Raw genomic sequence first — 21,455 nt, 5'->3', positions numbered from 1 at the left:
GAGGGTACGTTGTCACTGTGCCACTATAGCAAGCGAATAAGTTACTTAATTTACTAGCTGTAGAGTTAATTACCTTTCAAAGCAAATGTTAATACAGGTGCAGTAAGGATACAAAGTCCGAAACATATTCAATGTTTATCGGTTTCTGTGCAAGAAAAAAAAATTCTCCAGCGAAGAGGTGCAACTTAATGTGCATGTAATTTTCGAAAACAAATTAACGACGCTGTTTATTCAAGCCTCGGATTTAATGCTATCGTAGAAAATTCATTACGATAGCCTACACTTTTGCTCTGTCAAATTTAATAAGTGGGGTAAGGTAGCCTTACCATCGGCAAATGCATCGGGATATTCACGCTTGAAAACCGTCAAGAAAATACAACTGAACGGTACCGCGTTCAGCACAGTGTTGAAACTTCGGGTACTTTGTTGGCTTGTCATTTGTCCTTGCGGAGGTTGAAATTATTTAAGCTGCTCCGTCCGCGCGATTTTTGTATGCTGTTCAACAAAAGAAAATTGTGATGACCCCTGAGGCCATGTCGTCTCGTGGCAACTCTCAAAGGTGTACGAAGCAAACGCGAAAATGCACTTCATTTGCTGCGTAGCGTGTCACCGAACGCGTAGAAATGGGAGAATGGAATCTGCGGTACAAGTTTTCTATTCTCCCTTTGCTCCCTTATTCTCCCTTCGCTCCCTTATTCTCCCTTCGATTACCGAATTCGGTAATACACGTCTCCGCGCATTGCACTTGTTGAGCGAGACGCCATTTCCCAAAACAAACCGGCGAAATAGCTCTTCACGCAGTTTCGACGGAAAATCGCAGCGATCGCTGCGACTGTGCGATTGTGCGACCAACCGGTTGGTCGCAGCCGAAAATCGGGGGGTCGGCACTGCGACTGCGATTTTCGTCGCAAACGACGGAAATTGCACTTCCGGTGCGACGAAAATCGCATCATGTGAAACAGGCTTCACTCTCGCATGCTTTCCCGCGCACCCTCACGGCGGCCCCGACGCTGACGACGGAAATTCGCCTGCAGTAGCCACACAATTGCTGTCGCAGTATAAATGCTGAGGGAAGCAATGTGTAATTACTATTTCTCCGTTTTAGGGTATAGTTGAGGTAAAACAAATGTGTAATAGGTTAAACTGCGTCATATCCACGAGGAGACCGACCTGCCTATTGCATAGATAAGCTTGAGATGACGTTTTCTTAAAGGTAAAGCCTTGGTTGCTAACAGTAGTAGCAATAAACTTTACTGATCAAAAGAGCGGGCGACGTCAGTGTAATTGTTTATTTGTGTCGCTGTCTCAGAGTGCTCACGATCATGAGGCTTTGAATTGTTTGCTTGCTGCCCTCAAAGATTCATTGTAAAAGTACATTCAGTCAACCGATCACGTGGAATTAACATATTTAAGAACTTTAAGAGAACTAAAGGCGAGTTCATAAATTGCTTAAAAATTGAGCCTATTGATTTCATTATTGACTTGCACACTCCATGCCTAACTAATATTTTGAGTATTTATCATGACCACATTTAGTTGGGGCTGTTGTTGTACTATGTGTTCGTGTAACTAGGACTAAATTTTAACAATGAGCTGTGCAGCTTAGACAAACCAGACCAACTGTGTACTGTTCTTATTCGTCTTGAGTTACTCAGACGACGGCCGCTCGATGAAAACGCATTTTGTTCGAGCAGCCGTACCCAGAGTGCTTTTTGAAGTGGGAATCTGCGACCGCCTATGATTACGCGGTGAACGCCCTTATGCGGAAGCCCGCATAACTTGTTCCTTCTTTCCTTCTCCGATTCTTTTGCTGCCCACTTTCACTTGCCTCAATGTGTGGGGTAGCGACCTCCTCGCTTTACCTTTTCTTTCTTTCTTTCTTTCTTTCTTTCTTTCTTTCTTTCTTTCTTTCTTTCTCCTCTTCTTAAAAGTGTATTTTTTCACTTTGACTGTCATTTTCCTGTCATATACAAGGAGTAAATTGCCGACATTATATCTAACTTACGTGGCCAGCAATTTCCAGCTGTATTGAGGGGCATTTCTTTAGATTGCCAATAACGGGCATCACAGGGCCAAGGCATGCATCCTATAGCCAGTAATGTGCGATACGCCTCAGCGCAGACATCGATAACCACGAAATACAACAAGGGTTCGCGAATTGTGGGCATATGCAGCGCGCCCTCTCTATGATGGGAAGAGAGCGAGCAAGCGTTTCTTGCTCCAGCATGAAGAGGGTGCTTGAACTGGCTTAAAGGAGGTTCGTCTAACTTTCTGCAGGCCTAAAGATGATACCGCATTCGAATCGCAGAGCTATTTTACGATTTGGCGGCAGAAATTGTCGTCACAAGAAGGTGTACAAAGCACGTCGGCGTTTTGATCCTCGCGTACCCCCGCAAAGGCCCAGGCGAGGCGATAAGGAGTCGTCGTTAGGACGAATTGCCGGGTGGTCATGCGCTGAACCGTAATGGGTTGATGAGCGCCATCACTTACGCACGTATGCACTGATAAGCTGACCTGCTGCGCAGCGTTCACTCGTCAAGCCGATGACAGAGTCTGAGAGCGCGGTCGGTGGACATGGTCGGACGCTTGTTCCCGGCTCTGGTGTGTGCAGCAGCGGCGGCGGCGGCGGCGGCCCCCAACTGCACTGTGGCCGCCATCGAGCAGTTCCCGCGGCCCCTCATGAGCCCCGAACTGCGCAAGCAGGGAGGCATCGTGGTGCACGTGCTAGCCGCTCTCTACATGTTCGCGGCGCTGTCCATAATCTGCGAGGACTACTTCGTGCCTTCACTGGAGGTCATATGCGACGGTTGGTCCACGCGTTTTTCTCTCACACACTGCACGAGGGAGAGTGCTCGCTCGCCTTTCAACCAGTTCGAACAAGCACTCTCGGTCGTCCCAAACCTTATCTGCAGATGTTACGAGCGTACCACTTCGCGTTTCGAAATGGGGACTCCTGTGTTGGGGCCTGTGTTCGACCTGCCGCGAACGCCGTCGAGGTGCACATCACGCGCGTGTAACAACAAACCTGCATTACTGCGCCTGTCACGTCACACGCGGACATAGGAGAGCTAGTGAAACCATCTCTTGTGTTCTCACGTGTGCATACCCTGTGCCGTATGTTGCGTCGCACGAGTAACTGAAGTGTGCAACACGTCAAGTCGCTGCTGCGCGCGTTAATATTTATATCTCGTGGTTCAACGAGATCGCATGTTGTTGCTTTGAAAGCTTCGCTGAGCCACCTTTTATTCCCTTCACCTCTTTCCCCAGCACAGGGTATCCAGCAGGTATACTTACACTGGCCAACATCCCTGTATTCTATTTTTTCTTTCTGCCTTTTGCTGGGCCACATTTTTTTCCCGCTGTTGGCTCGAACTTTGAGGCTCGAACAGCTGAGCACAACTGCGGTTGAAATTCGCTGTGAAAGCGACGCGAAGTATACAATAAAAAAAGGGAAACAAGTTGCACGCCTGCATCAGATGAAAAACTTCAAACATGTGAAACATACATGTATAAATATTCATATGCAGCGGCCCAAGCGTTGTCAAGGATTTATTTATTTACAAAATACGAGGACCTTTCACTAAGATTCAATTGTAAATAGCATATTGGAGGTTAAAAAAAATGACAACGATGCGTCATGGTTTAAACAGTCTAAGACCTAGGGACAGCTGAAAAAATACTACAAAATCCACAGAACATTCACGACCATTGTAATTTTATCATGAGCCAGAAACAAGAAAGATGACATTACTAATTCACGCAAAAAGAAAGACATGGTTCGCAGAATTCGTATACATGCAATCAGTTCAATTAATATGAAGGGACACTGAATAGGGTGCGTAGTGCATGTTCAAAGCTTTCAAAGTAACAGCAGCTTCTGCCAAATTATTCTACTCAACATTTGTTCGTGGAAAAAAAGACAACTTATGTACATTAGTGCTTGCAATGTGCGTGGTAAGGTTGCAGCTGTTGGCGGCGGGTTGTTGTCGTTAGTGCAGGTGTGCTAAATTGTGTAAATGAACGACCTACAGTTTTATGTGGAGTAGTATATGTAGAAAGGCTAATATCCTTATTTTGATTCTGAGATGCTGTGGCTCAACGTTGTCATTGGTCATTAACGCAGACAAGGAATTTCTTTTATTACATTTGTTGAAGTCAACCGCACTGCTCGCCTCTGAATTTTTTCAATCTCCAAAAGGATATTTTTTAATGGGGGGGGTCCCATACAATTGTAGCATATTCGAGTTTTTATCGGATTAGTGTATTGTAAGCCAAAAGCGTCACGCTGCTAGGCGCTACATTTAGCTTGTGTAGTAGTAAGCCAACATTTCTTGGAGCACCTGAAGTAATATAGTTCTTGTGATCTGTTCAGTTCAACTGTGAATTTAAAGTTAGTACTCGGTACTTATAACTCAAATTCGGCAATAGATGAACTATACTGGAATAAAAAAATTGAAAGGATTCTTTAAAAAATTAAATTATGGGTTAAACACGTTGGCAGGCTAGTTGGTTTGAATCCATGATAGAATGTGGGAGTGCAATTTGAAGGGGTTCCTAAAAAATTTAGTTATGGGTTAAAACACGTTGGCGGGCAAGTTAGTCAATGATAGAATGTATAAGCGCAACTGAACGAGGACGTAGAAACAGACACACAGAGGCAGCGCTATATTCAGCTATATATTTTATTTTCGCACGCATGGATAAATATAGGCCGAAAGAGCGAAAACAAACGCGACAAAAAAGAACGTTCGGTGGAGAATGTCGATGAACCGTACACGTGCCTAAGACATGATCAAAACACACACTGCAATAATTACAGCAATAAACCTATGAATCGCATCTCTTTTTCAGATAGTGAGATTGTTGGCTTGCTCACGCACTTCTAATGTTTGCACTTTCACAGGCCTCCACAATCTCCCTTGTCATCCTGCTATGAGCCCTATACAAAATAGAAGTACTTTAAAACATGGGTTTACAGGGACAATCTTGGCAATGAATGCCCAAATGGCCCGAGATTACTTTAGGAACGTTATATTGATGCTCTCTTACTCTCTGATTGATGCATCTGCCAATTTGACCAACGTATGTTCTTCCGCATGAAAGCGGATTGGCATATTTATTTATTTATTTATTTCTTATACTTCAAAGATCCCTTAACGGGACATTGACAGTGTTATGAGTGCAGCTTACAAATTGCTTGTGATGATGAGTAGAAAATGTGTTCCTTTTGTTATTCTCTGAATTAATTTGCTTGCACAGTGTTAGGGTTGGCGTCTGGCACCACTTGTTGAAAGGAATTTCAACCGACCATTTCACCCTGCCTCGTCGAAATGAGGCGTGACTTCGCCTGCTATTGTTGGCGTCCCGTTGCACGTGCAGAAAGAACTTTCCCTCACCCGACCGTCTTCCACCAGGCCTAGTCGAAATGAAGCGTGACTTTCTAATTCGCCATGACCATTTCGAGTGTCTGCCTGTCTGCCGGAAGCCCCGCAGTGTACAGGCCTCTTTTGTGTGTGTATGTGTGTGTGGGTGTGCGAGTTTAGAGAGACCCTTTTCTCGAATTGGACCTAGAGAAGAACTTCCACGAACCCGCAACGCTCAGAAGAGGCGGACAGGCGTCTACAACTCCAGGAGGCGGGACGACCTCTTCCTTTCAGCAGGTTCGGTATAACCAGAGGAGGAGGGGCCCTCTTTCTGTGCCGGTCACCTGACGTCGACGGAAGCAAGATCACGATTGTAGAGACCCTATTTAAGGGGCTCCAAAATGTACTTTTGATCACTTCATGCTCTTCTCATTTTCCTTCATCTACCTTTGAATAAATCGTCCAAGTTTCGCACTAGAAATCGTCTCACCCTTGCTTGGTCGCCATGGTCTACTGGATGCCTGTAGCGCGCCGACAACGCCACACTACCCAATAAGTAGCATCGGTCGAGCTTCAATAGGCAGGCGTCGCTACAACTCGGGAGCAGTATGATACGCTACCCTGGAGTACGCAACAAACTGACTGGCAGCGATTGGGATACGGAACCCTGGAGACCCCAACTTGGACGACAACTACGACATCGTGGCCTCTTCGTCCTGGTGACAACGTTCGGAAGGAAGGTGTTTGGTTTCATGACTGCATATGGTGAGTGCACGGCTTTTCTTCACTGAGATATCACTTGGCTTTTGTGTATTTTTTGGAAAGTACAGTGCAGCGATTTTTCTTTAACCGTTGACGGAAGTTTTGAGTACGTCAAGGTTGTTATAGAGTGAAGAGTTAGCAGCACTAAGGGCAGCCATGAATTTGAAGGCACTAAAGAAGCTGGAATTCTTGAGCTTGGCCAAAGAGTCGGGCCTCCAAATTGCCGAATCAAAGAGAAAGCCGGAGATCATTGAGGCGATCGAAGCGACCGGGGCAGACGACGATGAACTGACGGAATGTTTATAGAGCATTGAGGAGAAAGAGGAAGAGTGTAAGCGCCTAGAGAAAGAGGAAAAAGAAGAGCGTAAGCGCCTAGAGGAAAACGTAGAGCGTGTTGCCCGCGACGCACTCTAAATGAAGCCCCTAGAGATTGAGCTCTTGAAAGCTCAAAATTCTGAAAGACCTAGCCCAGAGGTACGTGAAAGCGAGCGCAGAATGACAGACTTAATGGCACCCTACGTAGTAGGAGGGGACATAGGTCTTTTTCTGGTACGGTTTGAGCGCACGTGTGAGAAGGCGAAATTCACGAGAAACACGTGGCCGCAACGCTTGCTTACGTTACTGCCACGTGAGGTAGCTGATATTATTGCCTACATGGGGAAAGAAGAAGCAGAGGACTTCGATGAAGTAAAGCGAACCGGCTTAAAAAGTATAGATTGTCAGCAGAAGCATTCAGGTGAAAATTCAGGGAAGTCGAGAAAACCAAATGAGTCATACTCAAATTTTGCATACACCTTGGAGGTAAACCTGAAGGAATGGCTCAGAGAAGGGGATGCACTCGGCAACGCTGAAAAGACAATGCAGTGCGTTGCTTTAGAACAGTTCGACCGCCGGCTGCCAGTAAACATCACGTATTGGGTTCAGAATAGGACAGGCGTAGACACTATCACGAGAGCGGCCGATCTCGCTGAGGAGTACATAACTCGCCGTGCGGACGAAAGCAACGAAGCTCCTAAGAAGGAGAGGAATAAATACAGACCCGACAAGCCACAGCGATGGTCAAAGTCGAGTCAGTATAAAACAATGGGAAGGTCAGATTCGATGAAAGCTAGTGACGAGGAAAGCGAGGGAGAAAAGGAACCACCCGAATGGAGCGCAGAAAGGCAGAAGGAAAAAAACTTTCGACGCCAAGAAACCAGTAGTTTGCTGCAACTGCCAACAAACGGGGCATATCTCCGTGGGGTGCAGAAATCCCAAACTAGTATTGATGTCACTAAGTAGTAACGTAGAAAATGTGAACTTGCTAGAACCATACATTCGAGACCTCGTGGTAAACGGCAAACCGTGTAGAGTGCTTCGCGACTCGGCAGCAACAATGGACGTAGTGCATCCGTCGTACGTAGAGGAAGGCCAATTCACAGGAGAATGTGCTTCGCTAAGGCAAGCCGTAGAGGCCTCCAGTGTTTGTCTCCCTGTGGGCAAGATTCGTATCGAAGGCCCTTTTGGAGTACTGGACACTGAAGCCGCCGTCTCGGCACATCTCCCGCCTCAGTATCCATATTTGTTTTCTAACAAATCAGAGGATTTGCTACGACGCAAGGGAATCGGGTTTAGTGAGGGACCAGTGCAAGCCCTACCTCGTTCCAAGGTAAGGGAGCTCGCGGCCAAGGCAGTGTACGAATGTCCAGAGATGGAGGAAACAAGTTTGACGGAGGATTCCTCAACCAGCACTAAACAGGACAGCCCTATAGGGGATAATGCGGAATGTGCCCCAGCTAAGGAAAAGGTCAGGAAAGCAGCGGATCCGGAAATGTCTCGCGAGGCAGAATGCAGAAAGTTATTGAACGTAAGCCCTGCCACAATGATCGCTGAGCAGGAAATGCGTAAGGCACAAAGCAATGCTGAGCATTACTATGACAGGACGGCTCGCACGCGACGCTTTGAAGTTGGGGAAAAGGTAATGATCGTGAAACCCTCGTTGAATAACCAACCCGAGGAAATGCCTGTCGACTTTCCAGAGTTAACAGCAGTGACGGACGCAAAAGACATTCACGAGACCACTGACAAGTTAGTAGAACAGGCGGAGTTGAATCCCAATCAAAGGGCCGAACTGAGGGAACTCGTGTTTGAATTTAAAGACGTATTTTCAGACACACCGGCCAGGACCACTGCGAACGTTCACGATATCGAGTTAACCTCGTCGGACCCAGTTCGTTCGAAAGCTAATCGCGTTTCGCCTCGTCAGCGTCAAGTCATGACCGCTGAAATAAACAAGATGTTAGAGCTAGGTGTAATCGAGCCAGGGGAGAGTGATTATACCTCGCCTCTTATCTTGGTTAAGGTCCCAGGAAAGGAGCCATGACCATGTATCGACTACCGCAGGCTCAATTTAATCACGAAGGACCAGACTTATCCAATACCGCATATCGAGGAAAGGCTTGAAAAAGTGAGCAGTGCTAATTTCATTTCTACGCTCGATTTAGTCAGAGGGTATTGGCAGGTTTCGTTGACCTTGAGGGAAGCAGGTTTGCGGCGTTTATTTCCCTAATGGGAACCTTTCGTCCGAAAGTTCTGAGCTTTGGATTGAAGAATGTGCCGTATTGCTTCTCTAGCCTTATGGACCAGGTGCTACGAGGAATGGAGGACTTTGCACTTCCGTATCTGGATGACATAGCGATCTTTTCTTCATCATGGGCGGACCATATGCAACACCTGCGAACCGTGCTGTGTCGTCTACGAGAGGCCAACTTAACTGTTAAGGCTCCCAAATGCCAATTAGGGCGCGCAGAGGTAGCTTATCTAGGTCATGTAATAGGGCAAGGCCATCGTCGGCCTTCCGAGGTTAAACCGACCGCAATAGACAACTTCCCGCAACCACACACCAAGAGGGACATCAGATCATTCCTTGGCTTCGCGGGTTATTACCAAAGATATATCCCGCGGTATTCCGAGATTGCGAGTCCTTCAACGGATGCTCTCAGAAAAACAGAACCACAAACGGTAAAGTGGGATGAGGCAAAAGAAAAGGCTTTTAGTATGCTGAAGAACGCACTAACGAGTCAGCCAGTGTTGAAGGCGCCCGACTACTCTAAGCTATTCATTCTTCAGTGTGATGCCAGCGACAGGGGTATGGGGGTGGTGCTCTGTCAAAAGAGAGGTGACGAGGACGAACACCCTGTACTGTACGCCTGTAGAAATCTTTCAGTTCGTGAAGAAGCATACAGTGCATCAGAAAAGGAATGCGCCTGCGTAGTATGGGCGGTGCAGAACCTAGCTTGCTATATCGCTGGTTCAAGGTTCACCATAGAGACTGACCACTGTCCCCTCACATGGCTGCAGTCCATGTCTACAAAAAACGGTCGTCTTTTGCGCTGGAACTTGGCCCTTCCACAGTACAGCTTCGATATTCGCTACAAGAAGGGTAAGCTTAACGGCAATGCCGACGGTTTGAGTCGTTGCCCCTAGAGTAACGAAAGCCTCATGCTCACCCGGGTTTCCGTGGCATTTGTACGTTCGTTCGTACGTTTTGCGAAGTGTAGCCGATTGTTAGCTGATTTTAATAACCACGTCTTAACGCTTTCAAGAAATGGCTGTTTTTAGTGTTCCGGGGGGAGGGACGCGCGTAAGGAATGGGAAAGGTGTAGCGGGTTTTCTTTTTCTTTAAAGCCTGGTGTGTCTTGGAGGAGGGTGGCCTTGTGCTCGCTGCTTTGTGGTTGTGGGTCCGGCACTGTTCTGGGGTGATTGCTTGCCCTCGCAGGAGACGAAAAGTTGCGAGACCTGCTTGCAAAACCAGTTTTACCGGACCGGACCAGGGAGAAAAGTCACAAGAGCGGCCACGGGGTCTGATGACAACTCCAGGAATCTACCAGCTATGAACTAAGGGTTCGTCACCTCTAAGGGGAATTCTGCTACCGAAACGCCGATCCCTCTTACAGCGGCTGCTGGTCCCTACACGTCGGGATCTTCCTCCCCCGCCGGAGATACTGTTAGGGTTGGCGTCTGGCACCACGTGTTGAAAGGAATTTCAACCGACCATCTCACCCTCCCTCGTCGAAATGAGCCGTGACTTCGCCTGCTATTGTTGGCGTCCCGCTTCACGTCCAGAAAGAACTTTCTCTCACCCGACCTTCTTCCACCAGGCCTCGTCGAAATGAAGCGTGACTTTCTAATTCGCCATGACCATTCCGAGTGTCTGCCTGTCTGCCGGAAGCCCCGCAGTGTACAGGCCTCTTTTGTGTGCGTATGTGTGTGTGTATGTGCGAGTTTAGAGAGGCCCTTTTCTCGAATTGGACCTAGAGGAGAACTTCCACGAACCCGCAACGCTCAGAAGAGGCGGACAGGCGTCTACAATTCCAGGAGGCGGGATGACCTCTTCCTTTCAGCAGGCTCGGTATAACCAGAGTAGGAGGGGCCTTCTTTCTGTGCCGCTCACGTGACGTCGACAGAAGCATGATCCCGCTCACGATTTTAGAGAGCCTATTTAAGGGGCTCCGAAAAGTACTTTTGATCACTTCATGCTCTTCTCATTTTCCTCCATCTACCTTCGAATAAATTGTGCAAGTTTCGCACTAGAAATCGTCTCGCCCTTGCTTCGTGGCCATAGTCTACTGGATGCCTGCAGCCCGCCGACAACGCCACGCTACCCAATAAGTAACGTCGGTCGAGCTTCAATAGGCAGGCGTCGCTACAACTCGGGAGCAGTACGATACGCTACCCTGGAGTACGCAACAACAGCTTCTGGACACTCAAGGGCAGAGAGAAGCACGTGCACGTCCGGCTTTGCCGCTATTCTTCGGAGATTATATGAAATACAACGAATGTATGATACCGCGGCAACTTTCTTTGCTGTAGCAGTGCTACTGCTTCCCTGCGATGCGTTTTTATACTTCCTGTTCAAGCCCTCCACGACCCATGTGAGCATACGCATAAGGTAACCAGAATCTGCTAGGCGCTTCGCCTGATCTCTGAAACTGGTTCCCACTTTGTGGTCACAAGATTTCATGAGGGAATTATTGAACGCGATGTTACTATTGCGCGTTTTACGAGTTTTGAATGAGCGGAATGAAATGGTAGGACTGGCTTGTTGCCTCTCGGTTGATATCTCCAGCATACATTTTGTGGTGAAAAGTACAATCCCAAATCACACCTTATGAAATTGTCTACGGGGACTTCATACGTCAACGACAAAGGAAACAATACTTCAGTGAACGAGGTTAGGGTTTTTGAAACTGCCGATTCAAAATTACTCGATTCGTTATTCAAAATAGCTAAGAAATCTTCAAAAAATCTGAACAATTTCACGACATCCGTGTTATTTTTCAGGCGTTCATTAAGAACCTGGTCATGGTTAGCTAGATATAAGTCACTTCAGCAGGGAGCAATACATGACCCAATGCATGTGCCATCTCCTTTTTTAACAACACATCCCTCTCAAGACGCGTAAGTCGAGTTAAAATAAAAGCTAAGAAGTTCCAGAATTTTGTCGGAAGTCAAACGAGAAGTATTTTGATATCGAACTGTTCGACACTTGTCAGTGCTATCAATTACACATTTCATCACGTCATTCTGCGGGAGAGAATAATCATCATCAGCCTGATTACGCCCTCTGCAGGTCAAAGGCCTCTCCCATACTTCTCCAACTACCCCGGTCATCTACTAATTGTGGTCATGTTGTCCCTGCAAACTTCTTAATCTCATCCACCCACCTAACTTTCTGCCGTCCCATGCTAGGCTTCTATTCCCTTGGAATCCAGTCCGTAACCCTTAACAGCCATCGGTTATCTTCCCTCCTCATTACATGTCTTGCCCATGCCAATTTCTCTTGCTTGATTTCAACTAAGATGTCTTTAACTCGCGTTTGTTCCCTAACCCAATTTGCTCTTTTCTTATCCCTTAACGTTACACCTACCATTCTTCTTTTCATAGCTTGTTGCGTCGTCCTCAATTTAAGTAGAACCCTTTTCGTAAGCCTCCAGGTTTCTGCCCCGTACGTGAGTACTGGTAAGACACAGCTCTTATACACTTTTCTCTTGAGGGATAATGGCAACCTGCTGTTCATGATCTGAGTACGCATGACATACGCACCCCAGCCCATTCTTATTCTTCTGATTATTTCCATCTCATGATCCGGATCCGCGGCCACTGCCTGCCCTAAGTAGATGTATTCCCTTACCACTTCAAGTGCCTCGCTACCTATCGTAAATTGCTGCTCTCTTCCGAGACTGTTAATCATTACTTTAGTTTTCTGCAGATTAATTTTTAGACCCACTCTTCTGCTTTGCCTCTCCAGGTCAGTGAGCATGCATTGCAATTGGTCCCCTGAGTTACTAAGCAAGTCAATATCATCAGCGAATCGCAAGTTACTAAGGTATTCTCCATTAACTGTTATCCCCAATTCTTCCCAATACAGGTCTCTGAATACCTCCTGTAAACACGCTGTGAATAGCATTGGAGAGATCGTATCTCCCTGTCTGACGCCTTTCTTTATAGGGATTTCGTTGCTTTCTTTATGGAGGACTACGGTGGCTGTGGAGACGCTATAGATATCTTTCAGTATTTTTACATACGGCTCGTCTACACCCTGATTCCGTAATGCCTCCATGACTCCTGAGGTTTCGACTGAATCAAACGCTTTCTCATAATCAATGAAAGCTATACATAAGGGTTGGTTATATTCCGCACATTTCTCTATCGCCTGATTGATAGTGTGAATATGGTCTGTTGTTGAGTAGCCTTTACGGAATCCTGCCTGGTCCTTTGGTTGACAGAAGTCTAAGATGTTCCTGATTCTATTTCCGATTACCTTAGTAAACACTTTGTACGAAACGGACAGTAAGCTGATCGGTCTACCATTTTTCAAGTCTTTAGCGTCCCCTTTCTTATGGATTAAGATTATGTTGGCGTTCTTCCAAGATTTCGGTACGCTCGAGGTTATGAGGCATTGAGTATACAGGGTGGCCAGTTTTTCTAGAACAATCTGCCCGCCATCCTTCAACAAATCTGCTGTTACCTGATACTCCCCAGCTGCCTTCCCGCTTTGCATAGCTCCCTATGCTTTCTTTACTTCATCGGGCGTTACTTGTGGCATTTCAAATTCCTCTAGACTATTCTCTCTTCCGTTATCGTCGCGGGTGCCACTGGTACTGTACAAATCTCTACAGAACTCCTCAGCCACTTGAACTATCTCATCCATATTAGTAATGATATTGCCGGCTTATGTCTCTTAACGCATACATCTGATTCTTGCCTATTCCTAGTTTCTTCTTCACTGCTTTTAGGCTTGCTCCGTTCGTGAGAGCATGTTCAATTCTATCCATATTATACTTCCTTATGTCAGCTGTCTTACGCTTGTTGATTAACTTCGAAAGTTCCGCCAGTTCTATTCTAGCTGTAGGGTTAGAGGCTTTCATACATTGGCGTTTCTTGATCAGAACTTTCGTCTCCTGCGATAATGGCTCTCAAGCTTACTGGCATCCTGTCGAATGGAGTTACCACCGACTTCTAGTGCACACTCCTTAATGATGCCCATAAGATTGCCGTTCATTGCTTCAACACTAAAGTCCTCTTCCCGAGTTAAAGCCGAATACCTGTTCTGTAGCTTGATCCAGAATTCATCTATTTTCCCTCTTACCGCTAACTTATTGATCGGCTTCTTATGTACCAGTTTCTCCCGTTCCCTCCTCAAGTCTAGGCTGATTCGAGTTCTTACCATCCTATGGTCACTGCAGCGCACTTTTCCGAGCACGTCCACATCTTGTATGATGCCAGGGTTAGCGAAGAGTATGAAGTCTATTTTATTTCTAGTCTCGCCATTCGGGCTCCTCCACGTCCACTTTCGTCTATCCCGCTTGCGGAAGAAGGTATTCATTATCCGTATATTATTCTGTTCTGCAGATTCTACTAATAACTCTCCTCTGCTATTCCTAGAGCCTATGCCATATTCCGCCACTGACTTGTCTCCAGCCTGCTTCTTGCCTACCCTGGCATTGAAGTGAATAGTGCGGGATCAGACAGAGCGCCTGGGAGATTCTGGTTAGCCCATGCGCATGCTCACATGGGTCGTGGATGGCTTGAGCAGGAAGTATAAAAACGCATGACAGGGAAGCAGTAGTACTGCTTGAGCAAAGAAGGTTACTGTGGTACCACACAGTCATTGTATTTCACAGAATCTCAGAATAGCGCCAAAGTCGGATGTGGACGTGGTTTTCTCTGACCTTGAGCGTCTATAGAAGCTACGGAAATAAATTAATTCAAAGAATAACAAAACGAACGCATTTTCTACTCAACATCGCAAACAATTTGTAACCTGGAGCGCTATAACGTAAAGCTGTTCCAAACTTTTATATTCCAATTCGGCAATCAGCCCTCCGCGATTGGTCAAAAGCTTTTTTGGGCCACCCCCAAGTCGCCTGTCAGTCCCGCGACGTCACGGAAATAGCGATAGCTCCCCATCTGATATTGCGTGTACAGTCTGATTATGCATGATTGGACTGAACAAAAGAAAAATAGTTATTTCTGGTTCGACGCCTTTTAACCATTAGCCCCAGCTATTGGTCAAAAGTTTTCGGGCTGCACACACTTCACCTGCCTAACGTCAGAAAACCGCGAAAACTCACCGCGTAGAAGTGACGTGAACGCGTTAAAAATGCATTATTGTGCTGAACAAAACTGAATATTTCTCTGAATAGCCGCAGGCTGCCCCGTCCCGAAAGGAATAAAAGATGGCTGCCGCCGATCGCTCAGGCACTGGCTACTCGCACCTACCGGAGTGCATGGGTTTGCATACAATAAACCTTTTTGCGTGGCCGTGTAGCGTTTTCGAGCACATGCGCCACGTTTACGACCTCGCTCAGCCAGCTTTGCTTTGCTGAGGATCCTCTTTAGCGGCATTCTTAACCTTCCGTTGCATGCCGCCGCGATTTTCGACCAGCCACCGCCAGCTAAGTAAGGGAAAACGGACCAATCGCAGACGCCGGCACCACCCTATTCATCCGGTTATCAATTTTCAGTGCACTGGCTCGGCCCCATCGCATCCCTCTCCACTTGAGCGTACTCCTCGCCTCTTATCAGCCAATTAGATAAGCCACTCAGTGTAGGCAATGTTATTCGTTGTTAAATCAAACGAAAGTGACCTCCTATAAACGAGGAGAGCATTTGATTGGTCCGTTTAGAAAACCCTGAGAGTCACCGCCCGATGCTTGCGCTAGTGGTTACGCAAGTTTGACGTCAGGGGATTGGAATAAAAACATATTGGAATAGTTTTACGTTATATGGCCTCTGCACTCGTAACATTGTCGATACCATTCTGCATCGTGCGGAAGAACGTATGTGGGTCATACTGGCAGATGCATCAATCAGAGACTAAAAGAGCATTAATGTAACGTCACTAGAGCAATCTCGGGCCAATTGGGCATTCATTGTCAAGATTGTCCCTGCAAAGCCATGTTTGAATGTACGCCTATTTTGTATAGGGCTCATAAAAGGATGACAGGGGAGATTGTGAAGGCTTGTGAAAGTGTAAAAATGAGAAAGCGCTGAGCAAGCCATGAGTGTCGCTATCTAAAAAATCCAGGGAAAACACGGGGAATGCGGGAGATGGAAATTCAAGACGATGAGCAAAACGAGAACAAGGTGAAAGCAGGAGCCAACGTTTCGACAAGTGGACTTGTCTTCGTCAAGGCGACGTATGCTTTCCTCGCCACAATATTTATAGGTGGAGTTCTTCTAAAGGCGAGAGGGTGTAAGGCGGGTGGGTGCGGCAACGAGGGAAGGTATGTTAGCGTGTCGAATTGAGAATAAAGGAATGCCGTGCGCAAGGCCAAGGCCAGGGCAGCGCCCCCCCCTCATCCGTCTGTCAACCACGTGTCAACGCCCGCGTGTTAGCCGGCGTGTCAACGGCGTCTGACACGCCGGCTGAAAAAAAAAAAGAGGAAAGGAAAAAAAAAAAAGGATACTCCAAGAAACCAAACTTAGTGTTGTTGCCTATAGCTTGAAATTTAGCATAGCGAATAGATTCTAAAGCTCCCTTTGAAACGTTTATGCCTATTGGTTGCAATGTCTTGAACTTATGGATAAGGTATGATTCTCTGTATTTTCTTTCTCGTTCAGAACGGAAATTGGATTGTAGGATGTAGAGTTTAAGTTGATCATAATTATGACCTGGTTGGTTGAAATGCTCGCGACGGCTTTGGGAAGATTTTTAGCTGTGTCCGCGCGATGTCCGTTTAATCTGACGTTCATTGATTGTCCTGTTTCACCGGTATATTGTTTCTTACAAAAGGAACATTCAAGCATATAAATCACATCTATCACATCTGAACTTGTACAAGTGAAGCTAGATTTGACTTCATGTGTATAACTATTTGCGGTGCTTCTGATTTTAATGTCACTTTGAAGCTGCCGGCAGGTTTTGCACCTGGGACGACAACATGCTTTTATTGCGGGGGAATGCTGTTGGCTGACTTTCGCGTGCACTAACATGTCTTTAAAGTTCCTGTTTCGGCGATAGGTAACCGTAGGTACATCCGGGAACGCTTTTCTCAGACGCCCGTTACTTGATAATATTGGGTGGTATTTTCGTAGGATGTTGTTTATGTTTGGGAGTGCATTAGAATATTTTGTTATAAAGACCGGCGGTCTGTCAGATTCTAGTGTGGGCTGTTTCTTCGCCACTTCCGACTGTCTCTCCAATCTTGACGCGGCATCATAAGCTCTATCGAGAGCAACTTGGGGGTAGTTCCTTTCTGCTAGCATTGTTTTAAGGCCATTTAGGTGGTGGATATAATCGTGGTCTTCGGTGCAGATTCTTCTTATTCGTTTCGCTTGTCCGTCAAAAATTCCTTGCTTGCAATGTCGCGGAGTGATCACTGTTGTAGTCTAAGTATTGCTGGCTATCCGTAGGCTTCCGGTAAAGTGTCGTTCTCAGTTTTCCGTTTTCTATGTAGACTGTCGTGTCCAGGAAGTTGATCTCACTAGGAGAGTGGTGAGCAGTAAATTTAATACCCGGGTGAAAGCGATTGAAATGGCTAATTAAGCCCGTTAAGGCACTTGTGCCGTGTTCCCATATTATAGATATGTCGTCAATGTAATGAAGATAGGTGTGGGGTTTTAAAGGGTAGAATTTCAACAGGTCTGATTTAAGCTGTCCCATGAAAATGTTCGCATACGTGGGAGTGAATGGCGTACCCATGCTAGTGCCGAAAGTTTGCAGGTAATGAATAGAATCGAATTCGAAATAGTTGAGCGTGAGAACTAACCTAAGGAGGGATAAGTAAACTTCAGGAGCGTGCGCTTGGAGATTGATTGCGAGGGATCTAGAAAAGGCTTCAAAAAAAAAAAGAGAAAGAGAGAGTGAGAGAGAGAGAGAGAGAGATGCGATTCCTCGGTTTATCGCTGTAACTATTGCAGTGTATGTCTTGATCATGTCGGAGGCACGTGTATGGTTCATCGACATGTTTCCGCTCGTTCGGTGTATATTTATTGATGCGTGCGAAAATAAAACCTATAGTCCAAAGTATAGCTGTCTCTGTGTGCCTGTTTCTTTCTACATCCTCATTCAGTCGCGCTTACACATTCTATCATAAATCATGGGGTTTTACGTGTCGAAACCACGATCTGATTATGAAGCACGCTGTAGTGGGGTACTCCGGAAACTTGTACCACCTGGGGTTCTTTAACATGCACCTAAATCTAAGTATACGGTTGTCTTCGCATTTCAACCCCATCGAAATGCGGCCAATGTGGCCGGGATTTGATCCTGCGACCTTGTGCTTAGCAGCCCAACACCATAGCCACTAAACAATCACGTTTTTTTATTTATTTCCTGATTTCGTCAATTAGAAGTCACACAAGAATTCGTATCTCTGAATTCAACATAACTGGAGACATCTCGATACATACTAAAAATGGGACTGTCAGGTCGTCCCGTGTAGCTTGGTTAGTAAGATTTATTCACCAATAATTTTTCAATCATGGGTAACCATTCAGGGGGTTCGTTAAGAGCCTTTAGAACATCTCTGACAGATGAAATACTTTCAGCAAAATATATTTTGGCTAGCTTGGGATGAACATGCTCGGGTCTGACATCCATTCTTGTTTTCCAGACACTGTGCATTGTAACCAGCATCATGACGTCAGATGGCACGTCCCCTCTTTGTGCAAAAGGCAAGAACCGAATTGCGAATGGCGTCAGAGAAAAAACCTTCTTAGCCGTCCTCTGTAAGACGTCCCACAAGAAAATTGAATTAGAGCAATCCAAAAACATATGTTAAATTGTTTCTTGCTTGTTACATATCATGTAATTTACACCCCAAGGCAGGTAGATACCTTTTTTTTTAACCATGGTTTAACAGGGAGTGTGCCACTGTGAAGTAAAAAAAGTTTTAGTTGACGCTCTAATAGGCATTTTCTTTACGCGTTTCAGTACATCCCGTTCGGGTCCTAATGCATACGCTGCACGATATAAAGGTGAAGGGCATAGCGCATCAACTAAAACCTTATACAATTGTTTTTTTTTTTGGTTACTGATGACAAATGATCCATCGAAAAACGCAGTTCAAGAAAACGAGCAGCATAAACAACTTCCTTCAAGAATGCTTTTGCCGCTACATGTGGTGCGTAAAATGACGGTACAATGCACTCTGTTAGTGCATCACGCAGGCGCACTTGCATGACCGTACGTAGAAAGCCGTCACTTTGATCACGCAAGAAAAAATATCGCGGAACAACTTGCTTAAAGGGACACTAAAGGTTAATATTAAGTCAACGTGGACTGCTGAAATACCATCCCAGAAACCTCGAAACGCTTGTTTCATGCGAAGAAGAGACTTATTTTAAGAGAAAATGCGTTCTGAAGCGTCCGCGTACCTCTAGCGCAGTTCAAATCACCCGCCCTCCGATTGAGGAGTGGGGACGTCATGGTCTCATAGTGGCGTTGCGCCGTCGGTGAGTAAAACGGCGCCCGCAGACGGCGCTACGGCTTTTCTGCGCAAAACGCAAACGCGCGGCCAGAAACAGAGTCAAGACAGAGCCGACAGCAGCGCGAAAGCGGAACTATGGTGGCTAGCGGAAGGGAAAGCGCGCGACGATAAGCTGGTTCTTTATTTTATGACACCAACTTCGACCCTCGTTGCAATGGACGACCCTGACAACGACACATTGGCTCGCGATGCTGGGCTCGACTTCAGCGATTTAAGCACTGATGAACGTGACCTGCTGCTGAGGGCTCGCGCTGCCGGCGTCGTTGCGTACTACTACGACGGCAACTGTATGTCATGGCTGTACATATTCGCACATTTGTAGCTTTTCCTTCGTGGAAACCAAATGTCGCACTCACCGCCCCGTCTTCGACCTGCAGTTGTTCTTGCGCGTCGGAGAATGCAGGCAAGACCGACGGAACAGCGCTACGGGAAAGCATTGCTTTGAAAGGCACTCCACACGACTTCAGTAAGTCGGCGTGGAACTCGTAATCCTCTGGACGAAAGTGCAGCGAGCACACTGTGCGATTTGTCGGCTCTTTGCCAACGCGCTGTGGCAGAGGTACGGCACTTAACCACTTCGAACGGAGAGGTTCACTCGTTAGCACACAGTGATAAGTAAGGTTGGATTCGCCGCTGCAACTGCCCTTGGCCAAGTTCCGCGGACCGTTCGCGCATCCCACGGCATCACATGGACGTGGCGTTCTCGCTGCTTGTTCCAAATGCAAGTTTCGCGAGCCAGCGGAACCAGCGCAGCACTACGCGATAACGAAACAACTGAAACTCCAAAGCGCGCGCGGCGCAGAGTCGAGCGCGCAGAGTCGAGCGAAAACGAAACCTTTCGACCACCCATACTACTCAAGGGTAACGTCAAAATGTTATTTTCTCTTAGAATCGAATAGAAGTAGACCAGAAGCATTTTCGTCCGTCTTATAATCTAATGAAATGATCTTTTTAATACGAGTAGTTGAGTAGTAGTGACATAAATTATGATGAGGAGTGCCTTCGTCATCGGGCTGGTACCGGATTGTCGCAGGGGGGTCTCAAATCGTGCCATACATTTACCCCGATTTCTCGGTTACTAAAGCTCTGTTCGCGATTATATTGACGCCTTAGACATTCTAGAGCATTTCTAGAGCATTCTAGACATTCTATCACTTTAAATTGGCTTCATAGTAACCCTTAGTGTCCCTTTAAGGAACAAGTGCGAAAGGCCAAGCCCAACCTTCTTGACAGAATGGAACAGATTTATTCTGCCAGTCCTCTACCAAGTGGACCACTTGGTAGATAAAGATAGCAAAAATTATATGCATCTTTTGCACGCACGTTCGCGACATGCATAGCACCTGTAGCATATAAAACGCTTTCGCCACGAGAAACACGTTGCAAACTGTTGCGCGCGCAAGTATCGACAGGTCACATCCGCCCTACTTTCTTGTCTATGTCCTAACGTGTTCCATTTGATCAGTCCACTGTTCGGTATTTTCCTGATAACACCCTAAAGGGACGCCAAAATACTTGGACGGAGAAGTTGATCCCTTCAAGCTGTTCTGGTCTGGAATCCCCCATGTTCCCACTCCCCTAGACGCTTTTTTCAACTAATGCCACTTCCACTTAGTCTACAGAAGGCTCTTGCGTCACTGACTGCCTCTTGTATGCTCTCTTTATTTTCACAAAAAATCGCGTTATCATCTGCATAGGTCAAAACTTTTATTTCATGCGATAAAAATTGGTAACCCGTTATTATTTCATTGTTAAACACTGTCAAACAAAAGGGCTCTAAGTAAATTGCAAACAACAAGGCTGAGGCGGGACATCCTTGACGGACACTAGAACGCACGGCTATATCTTCGCTGTTTTCTATTAATTACGAGTTTAGCCTGGCAATTATTGCATGCCGTTTTCACACTCTTATTTCACACATCTCATAATACCGCGCCTACATTGACGTAATCCCGCAATGCAAAAAGTATGTTGTGACACACCCTGTCAAATGCTTTCCTTTTCAAATCTAACTGAATCATGACTATACGGCCACATGACGCATCACAGAACTCTAAAATCGCTCTTGCAGTATGAATAGTGTTAAAGATACTTCTTCCTCTTATTCCACACGTTTGGTGTGCGCCAACAATATCGGTAATTACTGATTGAAGTCTTTTTGCAATAACCTTCATATACACATTGTAGTCCACATTTGTGAGACCCCCCCCCCCCCCTTATGGGCCTATAATTTTCCACCAACTGCAATCTTTCAGCGTCTTCAGTTTTCGGTATAAGTATAATATGGCTTTTCCTAAAAGTTATCGGCATTTGTTTAACGTCGTATGCCTCCGTTATAATACGGTGAAGCATT

General features: G+C 46.2%; 1 protein-coding gene across 2 annotated transcripts in view; it reads left to right on the top strand.

Annotated features, from left to right (window-relative positions):
• The first annotated feature begins 2,529 nt into the window (after positions 1-2,529).
• The window catches only part of LOC142566219 (putative sodium/potassium/calcium exchanger CG1090), a 171,548-nt gene continuing 152,622 nt past the window's right edge, over positions 2,530-21,455 (top strand). For both annotated transcript variants that reach the window (XM_075677059.1, XM_075677058.1), the window contains exon 1: positions 2,530-2,806. In XM_075677059.1, the coding sequence (XP_075533174.1) occupies positions 2,575-2,806 (232 nt within the window). In that variant the 5' untranslated portion in view covers positions 2,530-2,574. The remainder of the gene's footprint in view (positions 2,807-21,455) is intronic.

Source organism: Dermacentor variabilis, unplaced genomic scaffold (genome assembly GCF_050947875.1).
Source record: "Dermacentor variabilis isolate Ectoservices unplaced genomic scaffold, ASM5094787v1 scaffold_12, whole genome shotgun sequence".
NCBI lineage: Eukaryota > Metazoa > Arthropoda > Arachnida > Ixodida > Ixodidae > Dermacentor > Dermacentor variabilis.
Note: the sequence above shows the minus strand (reverse complement) of the source record. Positions and strands in the feature narration are given on the sequence as shown.